Raw genomic sequence first — 10,653 nt, 5'->3', positions numbered from 1 at the left:
GAGAGAGTTGTCCAAATGCTTGTTGAGCTCTGTCAGGCTTGGTGCTGTGACCACTTCCGTAGGGAGCCTGTTCCAGTGCCCAACCACCCTCTGGGTAAAGAACCTTTCCCTAATATCCAACCTAAACTTCCCCTGACAAAACTTCAGGCCGTTCTCTCAGGTCCTGTCACCACAGAAAAAGAGATCAGTGTCTGCCCCTCCTCCTCCCCTCATAAGGAATCTGTTACTGCACTGAGGTCTACCCTCAATCTCCTCCAGGCTGAACAGACCAAGTGCCCTCAGCCTCTCCTCACACCGTTTCCCCTCGAGGCCCTTCACCATCTTTGTTGCCCTCCTTTGGATGCTCTGTAGCAGCTTGTATTGTATAGCTCTGTAGCAGCTTGTATATACCCAAAACTGCCCCCAGCACTCGAGGAGAGGCTGCCCTAGAGCAGAGCAGAGCAGGACAATCTCCCCCTGTCCCCAGTGGCAGTGCTGGGCCTAATGCCCCCCAGGACACAGCTGGCCCTCCTGGCTGCCAGGGCACTGCTGGCTCATATGAATGTTTGCATTTTGCATATACCACATTTTGCAGACACAGTGCTGCATGGGTCCTGTAAGGCTGGGTCATAACCACTCCATGCTACAGCATCTTAGATTCTGGTCCACAAACACACAGTGCAGTTTAAGTGGTGCTTTTTTTGGCATGCAAGGTTGCTTTCAGCAAGTTGTACCTTTTGTGGAGGCCATTTCTTTTCCCCTCCATAATGTCAAAGAAGTTTTTTGGGATTGTTGAGCAAAGATCTTCCCTTTCTGAGATTCAGTGCCTCATGCAATGCCTCAAACCCAACATTCAGCTTGAAAGTTTAGCTGGGAAATATTACAGGGAAGCTGCACATAGGATCAGTTGGCCAGACCTATGCAGCCCTTCCACCTGTGACTCCTAAAGAAAGTGATCACTAGCTCAGTCCTATCCACAAAGCTATAGTTGGAGTCTGACAACATTTAGATACTTATTAGCATGATTGATTTCCCATTATCTAATTAATTGCAGATTTCACATTTTCACATTTCCTGCTTTGCCATGTGTCAAATAGAGCAAATGGCCTGTCACCACAAAGTGATGGCACTGAATTTGTCTTTGTCCTGTACCTGGCATTTTTCCCCAAATTGTGGCAGAACTCCAACCAGGCATTGGCAGCAGTGGCCCGGGAAGTCTCTGGGTGCTCCATCCCCTGCCTGGGGCTGGAGCCAAGCTGGAGGTGCCAAAGGCTCCCCAAGTATCCCAGCTCACTGTCCTCACCAACAGAACATTTTTGCTGATATTCAACCTCCTTGTTGCAATTTAAATGCATTGCTTCTTCCTCTCTTGGATGCTGAAAGCCAATGATTTCCTGCTTGCAGTAGCTTTGTTTTGTTGCATAAGGAAGGGAGCTTGTTACAGTCATTCCACTTGACTCTTCATTCAGTTCCCGTATTCAGACCAATAAAAGAGTGGGAAATTGTCCTTGTTTTAGGCGGAATAAGAGACTTTAAGACAGTCTGAAATCAAGCCCATAATTCTTTATTCAGGACCATACGGTACAGATACAGTTCCTACAGAGTGCTCATCTAACATTGTTTCATTTCTCCATAGGAGTAATTAGCTGGCAACCAGAAAAATCATTTGATTAGGCCCACAACTGATTAGAGGCTAGTGCATAGCCTATTGAAATAAAGGAGAAGATACAAATTGATTTCAACATGTTTTGGGTCAGCCCCAGTCTTCCAAAGCAAATAGAGAGATAAGACAGCATCTGCTGAGTATTCACCTGCCAAGTCTTTGTGCTGATCTCTAATTTTAGGTCCTGCAGGCAAGTGCCCAGGTTATTTACCACCTGGGCTGTTTTGATCTTTTCTCAAATGTGTGTACTGATGGACGAGCTCTCTTATCTCTACCACGATAATACTGGCCCACTATACCAGCAGCATGAGGCACAGGATCAATACTGATTCCTCCCTCAATCAGCTGAACAGCATTTTATTTGCCTAATTATTAATATCTATTAAATGCCTGAACTGGAAAATCTTGACTAAGCAGTCTAAGATGAGTGAGTTGGACACGCTATAGAAATGCAGGGTATTACCATTACTGTGCAATATGGGATGTGCCTGCGATCTTCCCATCACAGATTCACTTGGTTCCATCACAGCTGATACAAATGATAGGATCCTATGGCTGCAGATTTGCATCAGCCACATTAGGTATTACTTTTTCCCTACTGGGAACAGAACTCAACAATTTCCATATATAATTGCTGCAGCCCTATTAATATGTTACAGATATCTGTCCTCTGATAAAACCTGTTCACCCATGTAGGTATGCACGCACTTGGTTCCTGGAGAATGGGTTTATGGAGAGACATCTCAAGTAGAGCTCTAATTGCCTTCTCATTTCATTAACTGATTCACCCAGATTAAAACTCAGTAGATTTTGCATGCCCAAGCACCCAGGTGAGAAATCTCCATGCTTAAATTTGTAAATATAACTTTTTCTTTCTTGGTTCATCCTCTGTAACGTATATATTATAAATTAATGGCTGCTAACTATTTTGTTGGTCTCCATAGGATGCATGAACTCATTCTTCCATATCTGGATGGATTTTCACACCAAAAACCAATACAAATTCAGTGGGGCTTCTTTCTATAACTCAGAAGTAGAAGTCACGACTGACAGATACACAGGATGCAGGTACCTTGGGTAAGAAAATGCTATTTTTTTACATTCAGAGGATAGAGGTAACTGAGACTGTGTTACCACTGCCTGATTTTATTCATAAAGCTCCCAGCTTCCTCCCTCCTTTAGTGAACATTCTGTTTGCTAAAGGCAGGCTTGTTTCAGCTCCGTTTGGTAGCACAAATGCACACCCCTGCTCTGTTTCTCTGTCTGTCCTGGACTGCAGCAGGGTGCTAATCATCAAGGCAGCTTAAAAGATGATCACAGTGAGATAGAATATTCTTTTGCTTCTATATGATGTGCTTGTGTCAAAGTCGCCCAACAAGAAGGCCTGATTTTATCAGCTGAAGGAGAAATGTTTAATTTGCCAGCCTGTTCAAGCAGTGACCTCAGGCAGATGCCCATGCCCCCCAAAAGCACTCGAACAAAGTGGGTCTCAGCCATCATTTCTTCAAAGCCTCTCTGCACTGCACTAGTCTCTATATTTTGTGGAAGCTTAATGCAATACAAGTGTACACAAGGCCCCTTGTGGAAGATTAATGCAATACAAAGCCTTTTTCCTACACCAAGGGAATGTAATAAGGCCATGACATCTCTGAGATTCAGATCTGAAATAACATAACAAATCATTACTCTGCAGTATATCATAATGCCATGCAAGCCAGACTGGGCACTGGGATGCCCAGCCATCCTCCCAACCCTTGCCCTGCTTTTGCTGAGTGGTACTGGCTGATTGTTTTGCCCCATCTAATTTCTTTTTTTGTCTTTTAAAATTAAAGCAGCAATACCATTGCCTCCTGGTAAAGCACTTTCAGTGTGGCAGTGTCAGAGGGAATTTTTGGGCTGACGCTATTTAAAATTGCCAGGCACGGTTTAGACAGAGCAGGATGATGGAGTAAAGCAGTGTCTCTCAAGCTTTTCAATCCATGCTTCACTTCAATCAGTTAAGAATAATTTCATGCCTGCTCACAGGAATGGCTGCAGGGCCTGGCGTCAGGGCACCGCATGTCTCGCTGCTCGGGGAGCGCTGGCGGAGAGGGGCAGGCGAGCTCCCTGCAGCCAAACTCTCAAGGACACCAAGATACAAATGTTGTCTTTCATAATAACAGCAATTAACATGAAAAGAACGTTACAAGGGACTGGCATTCAGTTTGAAGTACTTTTTCTTTTTAGATTTGGCTTTCAAGCATGTGTGTACCACAGCAGTACATAAGCCTGTGCTAAATCCCAAGCAAAATCAGGAAAAATTCAATTGTTTCGGGAAAGCTGGTGATTCAAACACTGCAGCAAACAACTGGTCAAAGCCAAGCAGCAAGCTGGACTAGCCAGCTTCACATAGAGAGCCCACCAAATGCATGGAAGCCCCTCAGGTCCCCAGGAATCCACAGTATCCATACTATTTGTTGTTGTGATCCTTGGACCAAACTCCTCCAAGCCAAGGCCTGGGTGCAGCAGAAGGGGCATGACAGGACCAGCCCAGGAAGCTCATGGGGTGAGGCCACACAGACATGACTCCTCCACAGGACACAGTCCCTCAGCACTGCAGCGACAACTCATTAACCCTGACACCCCACAGATCTTCACGTCGTGTAACCTCAGCTTCAAGGCGTGAGAGCAGCTCTCTGATGGGCTGCTCCCATCTTCAGGCACTTTGAACTTAGAGAAACCACCCAAAACTTAAAGTAAACCACACATAAAATAAAGTGATGACTAAAAGTCACACGTGCACCAGTAGCAGTCTAGATACAGGGCCAAGCAGATGCAGTGACACCTGCCATTTGAGATCGGGGTGGAGAACTGTTTTACTTGGCAGAGTAAATAGAATCAGTGCCTCAAACTGGGCTTGGGCACCGACAAAATTGTTACTTTTGAAATTTCCTCCAAAAGTTCCACCTTCAGCTTTCAGGTGTTTTGGTTTCTGTATCTAGGAAACAGAGTTCATTATCTGAATCACAGGTAAGATGAGGAATAAATGGAATTTGAGATACTGAGTCAGGGAGATGAAACTTGTCAGTGCCAGCCCTGAGTAGAGATCCCCTCCTATGTGGGCAGATGAGTTAGTCTTTGCTAATGACTTAAACCTTGCAACACCCAAGAATACAGAGGGATGGAGTCCAAGGCACAGTGAAGGGCTTATCTCTGGACACAGGGATATGATGTAGTATGGAATTTTAAAAGATAAAAGAAAGAAACATGCAGTAGATACAATGAGCCAAATCTGAAAAGCGGGGGAGGTCTAATTATTTCTTTAAGGCCATACATGGGAAATAGTGAATGAAGTTTCTTGAATTATTGATCATCAGCTTCAGATCTCTGCCCTCACCACAGCTTGGGCAGTCAACAGCTCTGATGTCACTGATCTTAGATGCCAAGTCATGCCACAGGACGGATTTTGGCAAAGAAAGACATTGTAACATTTGAAATTGTAAATATTACCATTCCAGTCACCAAGTGCAGGTGGCAAACAAACTGCAAAACAGCTCATCTTTTAGGGTGTGGCTGCTGATCGCTCTCCCTTCTGCTTCTAAATACAAAGTTTTTCAAACTTCACCATGAAGTGACAGCTCCCCTTATCACTGAAGGCCAGCTGTTTCTTTTGCACTCAGCTGTTCCTGCTGCTTGCTGGTAGAAATGGAAGAAAGCTATTTAGAGACCCAAATCTGCAAAGCCTTCCAGCACACATCTATCTTAGAGCCTGTCCTTCAGTTCTTAAAGTAATTTGGTTGATCTTCTTTCACACCCATTTTACACCTCTGCACCCACGCTGACACCACCAAAACTAGTCCTGGTTCCCTGGCACAAATAAAACCAGATCCAGAACGATTCCTTCTAGGTATTTTAAAAAAGTTTTCATGGTGTCTCCTGAGAAGGGCTCTGTTAAGTTCACCCCTAGGAGAAATAATCTTGATAAAACTTCTCAGCACTAACTAATGTTGTTGCTGTGTTGCTTCTTCAATGCAGCTATGGGTAAATGTGTGTCAGTGGTTGTCAGGTGTGAGGCAGCCCTGTCCTTCCCCAATGTGTGTGGATTTACCCTGGATTTCATCAGCAGGGGCTCTGTGAGTGTGTGGGGTTACATACATGCTTCTAGTTGCAGCAGACTAATGCAGTTCATGACTCCTGAGGCTGAGAGCCACCATGGTCAGAGACCAGGTGCCTCTTGTCATGGCACTGGCCCCGGCTTTGCACAATGGCTTTGTCTCCTGCACCTAGTCCAGCTGGCTTCAGTGGTTCCTCACTTACCAAAGCAGCTCTTCCATGCAGGGAAGTGTGGAGGCACAAGGCCCTGGAAAGTGCCAATATCAATGTGAAATTGTGCTCCATCTCCTTAAAACAACTGTCTTCCAAATACTTCTGTCCACATTTGAAAGCAGAGAGAGCAATGGCTTTTACCTCGGGGTGCTGAGTTTGGGTACTGGGGATGGCAGGGGAGGCTGAGGGTGGTTTCAGCTCAGCAGTCAGATCAGCCCAAGCTCCAAGGAATGTCTGGTGAGGGTAGTGCTCGGCAGGCTGCTCAGCTCTGGCTGTGTACCCTCCTGAAGCAGAGTCTGGTGCGGTGTTTGTTGTACCCCTGTGTTTCCAGAGTTTTTTCCAGGTAAAATTTTGTGCTTACAGTGGGGTGGGGCAGAGCTTTCAGCATTCAGAGCCTCAGTAAATCCATACCTGAATCCTGGGCTTTCATACAAGCACCTACATTCCTAGCACACTCATCTGCCTTTCTGGATGTATAACTGATTTCACAGCATGTGTGCAAAGCAGTTTGAGATCATTTAGACCTGTTCACTACCATACAAATATAGGTGTTCTGAAGATCTGAGGTGCTGCTGTGGATGCAGTGGAGAACAATGATGCCTTATCTGTGCATCTTTGCATCTTCCTCATTAAGTGCCCTATGCATGTGTCAGGCAAAGGGAACTTTCTTTCCTGTGTGGACAAAGCAGACCTGTGCATATATGGTTTCATGCTGTTTCGTAACAGAAGGCAATGTCAAATAGTGTCTAAACCTACTTCCAGTTAACAGCAAAACTGCCACAAGGTTCAATGGCTTTACAGCAAAAACTGCACTCACCCACATGCAGCAGGATTTCAACAGTTCAAGCAGCAAGTGGAAAATGTTACAGCAATTTTTTCTTGCCTTTGCAATCTATGCACCAAATTCCCTTCTGCAAGAGTAATTCACAGTCACTCAGACTTTTCCTAAACATATACAGAATTCTCTTAAACTACAATCACAATGCTGCTTTATTCCCTGCCTTGTATTTCCTCTTATCCCTGGTGCCTGGTCCAAATGGCAGTAAAATGTGATAATCTGTGTTTCAGCAATGTTCAAGAGCCACATTACACTTGTGCATCTGGGGCAACAAGATACAGACTAATACAAGATCAGGTGTAATGTATATGTAGCTTTACCACAATGCTGTAGAAACAGTAAACCATAATCCTGGTTTTAATCTGAATTGCTGTTATCCTCTTAAAAGGAAACTCTGGCTGACATCTTTTGCCAAGGAATAAACACACAGGACAACACTCTGCATCCATCCTATACGCTGGGTAGCTCTTACCTAAACAGTTCAATTAAAACCAATGGGGTTTTGTGTGCCCAAGTGCAATCCTGCAGGAGGACTGATTACAGGCTTCAGCACTTCTGGCCTGAAGATGTACCAGTGTGTGATCACAGCACAGCTTAAAATATGCCTATTTTAAAACTACACTTGCTCGTGTTAAAACCAACCAGTTTTAGGCAACAGCTGTGCAGCAGCCATCCGAGATAAGGATGCAGAGTTAGCAGCGCAAATAGGATGGTGCGGACAGGAAAGGTGCTGAGCTCTTCCTGCTCAGCCCGGGCGCCGGGAGCCAGGCTATTCTGGTACACGGCTTCTGTGGATCCAGATGACGAACGGCAGCTGAATGTGCTGGCAAGGGCTGGAGGGCTGGCAGGAACTCTGGTTGCATTTCTGAGAGCTTCCCACTGTTTCTCTTTTTCAGCAGGTTAGGCCATTGTGCGGAGTTTAGTAATTCCCTTACGTCCCTGTGCGTGTTTTCACAGCGCTGCCGTCTTCCTCTCCCGCCTGAGCACCGCAAGGGGTCACGGATGCCCGTGCCAGGCACATTTTCACAGCCCCTCCGGCGTCCCGTTAGCATCGTCTTTTTCGTTTCCGTTCGTTTCCTGCCGCACTGTCCCTGACTCGGTCCCGCTCCGCCGCCTCGCCGCCCCCTTTTCCTCTTCCCCCTCTCCCTCACGCTTCCCCGTGCCCGCCCGGCGCGTCCCGCCCGGCGCGTGTGCGGGGCGGAGCCTCCTGCGGCCCCGCCCTCCGCCTACCTCTTCCTCACGGCAACGCCACGCCTCCTCCCGCTCATTGGCTGCCCGCTCCTCTCTCCCCGCCTCCCGCCGCGCGGCACGCGCCTCCAGCCCCATTGGTCCCCTTCTCCGCCCTCATTTGCATGACGCCCCGCGCACCAATGAGCGGCTTCGGCCTTCTTAACATGCAAGGAGTAGCCAATGAGCGGCCGAGGGGGCCGGGCCACCACGTGCTGTTGCTAAGCTTCGGCTTCTAAATTGTTACTACAGGGGCAGCCAATGAGCGCGGGCGGCGGGGATCTGTCAACATCCCCTGCCCCGACGCGGGGGGGTGGCTCTGGCCGCCGATTGGCCCGGCCGCCTCCTTACGTCCCGCCCCGCGCCCGTGCACCGCTCGCCATTGGCTGCGAGGGCTGCCCGTCCGCTGTGTGTCAAATGTAGGTTGAGCGAGTGCTTAAAACCGGGGGCTCGGGAGTCCCCGCGCGTGAACTCGGCGCGGGGGGCTCGGGACGGGCAGCCATGGAATTGAACTCCCTGTTAATCCTCCTGGAAGCGGCCGAGTACTTGGAGCGAAGAGACCGAGGTACAGGGCGCAGGCGGGCAGTCGGTCAGGCACCCGCAGGCGCTCCCAGCCGCTCTCGGCCTTTGTTGTGCGGCGGCCGGGCCGGGGCAGCGGCCCCGAGCCCGCACCTGCCCGGGGGGGACCCGGGCTGCGCCAGCGGCACCGCGCTGGGGGAGCATCGCTGCTCGGATCTTGGCTTTTTTTTATATCTAACCCCCCAAGCAAACCAGAAGGGGGTTGTTTGTGCCGCCCTGGATGGGGACGGTGCGTGTGGCAGCGCTCAGGATCCCTCTCGCCGCTCCGTGTGTGGCAGTCGGTGATTGTATGGCAGCTCCCCTCCCCCAGCGCAGCGTGACAAGGGTTTGCATGATCCGCCTCGTTTTTAATGTGCACTCCAATAATCCTCCTAATTTCGACACTTCGGTGTTGTTTTTTTCCCTTTGGTTTACCGAGTTATGGTTTTTTTTGTCTCGCTTCTTTAAGAGATGCCAGAATAAAATCCAAACAAATCAACCGGAAAAAATTCTGTTCTTTACCCTAGCGTTCCTGCAAAGGAGGAAAAAATTGCATGGAAAAAATATATTGCCACTAATGCTGACTTTGTCCCTAGAAGCAGAACATGGCTATGCATCAGTGTTACCCTTCGATAGTGACTATTCCAGAAAGAAAACAAAGGCAGGCACCATGGCCAGAAAATCCCAGAATAACAGGTAATAGACGCACCGCTTTTTCAGAATGAATCGTCAGCTTTTCCAATGTGTCTAGCTTATGTGCAGTGCATACATTTATGAAAAATAATAACTAATCCAGTGTCTCAGTTTTCCCCATCCCGGTAGTCGCCATTTTTCCCCTGGATGGGCTTGGCTCTGTTTTGATCTCTCATATAAACACTGCCACGCGTACACCATCTCCTTAGTACTCACTGCACTTCAGACCCATCCGCCCTCATCGCTCCTTCTGCTCTGCGCTCGCCGACGGCGGCTTTTGCTGCAGCCCTAAACACCATAATCGCCACCCAGATTTCTCTTTGCATGGCACCTAATTTCCCCCCCGGCATTCATTTATAAACCACAGGCAGCGAGCCGGCCGCCTCCCCCACGGCAGCCCGAGCAGATGCAGCCTCCGCTTGCGGCGGCGCTGGGCTCCGGGGCGGGAGCGTGTGCGGGGCGGCGGGGGGGACACTCCGCCCGGCCTCCTGCCTCTCCGGGAGCTGCGGGGTGAGGAGGTGCCGGAGCGAGCTTGACCTGCCCGCGGGCTGTGCCGCAGCGCCGGCTCGCCGGCCCTCCCGCCCGGCGGCCGCACGCCGAGGGGCCGGGGCGCGCGGCTCGGCCCTTGTTCGCCCCGCTCGCCGCCCATCCGCCGCTCCGCCGCCGCCGTGCCGTGGCTGCCCCGCAGCCGCTACCTGCGCTGCGATGGCAGGAGCCGAGCGCTGCTGTGCGCAGGCTCTGCAGCTTTGTTTGCTGCTCCGGCAGCGGCTGTGTACGTGCGGGAGGCTGGCTGTCTTACGGGGACGCTGCCGGCCCCTGCCCAGGAGCGCGCCCAGCCCTGGGCTCTGCCCGCCCTGCTCTGCCCTGCTCTGCTCTTCCAGGGCTGCTCTGGAGGGGACCGAGGACCGTGCCCGGCTGGGCCTGCTGCGTCCCGGGGCAGCGATGCTCTCCTGGCGCAGGCTCTGCTCTGCGTGGTCATGCTGGATGGTGGCTCCTGTAGAATAGCCTAAAATGAACTTGCTTCGCACGTGACTTGTTTTCCTAAGGAGCAGTGAGTCTCGGCGGGCCCGCTCTCGCTGCTCCAGCGGGCATCCTGCGGCCGGCTCGGTGCTGCTGGGGAGGTGCCCGGCAGACGGCCAGGAGCTGCTCGTGGGGCACCGGAGGTGCAAATCGAAATCAAAAGCTGACGAACTCCCTCCTTTGAGCAAAAACACGAGCTGCTGAGCGCCCTGGTGGTGCCTGCTGCGCCGAGCAGTGTGTCTCGAAGATTTCTGAGGGGGAGCAAATTGTGCCCCCATGCCCCTGCTCCGAGCAAGGCAACCATTTTGGGGGCTGTTAATTGCAGTACTCCTACTTCGGTTTTAGTTTTAGTTGAATTCTTTGTCTCGTC

At 50.0% G+C, this 10,653-nt stretch overlaps 1 protein-coding gene across 6 annotated transcripts in view; it reads left to right on the top strand.

The window, feature by feature from the left end:
• The first annotated feature begins 8,293 nt into the window (after positions 1–8,293).
• Positions 8,294–10,653, top strand: part of MXD4 (MAX dimerization protein 4) — a 38,825-nt gene continuing 36,465 nt past the window's right edge. For 2 of the 6 annotated variants that reach the window (XM_038135119.1, XM_038135114.1), the window contains exons 1-2: positions 8,294–8,577; positions 9,098–9,266. In XM_038135119.1, the coding sequence (XP_037991047.1) occupies positions 8,514–8,577; positions 9,098–9,266 (233 nt within the window). In that variant the 5' untranslated portion in view covers positions 8,294–8,513. The remainder of the gene's footprint in view (positions 8,578–9,097; positions 9,267–10,653) is intronic. The other 4 variants (XM_038135117.1, XM_038135115.1, XM_038135118.1 and 1 more) reach the window with 4 other exon arrangements.

Source organism: Motacilla alba, chromosome 4 (genome assembly GCF_015832195.1).
Source record: "Motacilla alba alba isolate MOTALB_02 chromosome 4, Motacilla_alba_V1.0_pri, whole genome shotgun sequence".
NCBI lineage: Eukaryota > Metazoa > Chordata > Aves > Passeriformes > Motacillidae > Motacilla > Motacilla alba.
This window is presented reverse-complemented; position numbering and strand designations above follow the sequence as displayed.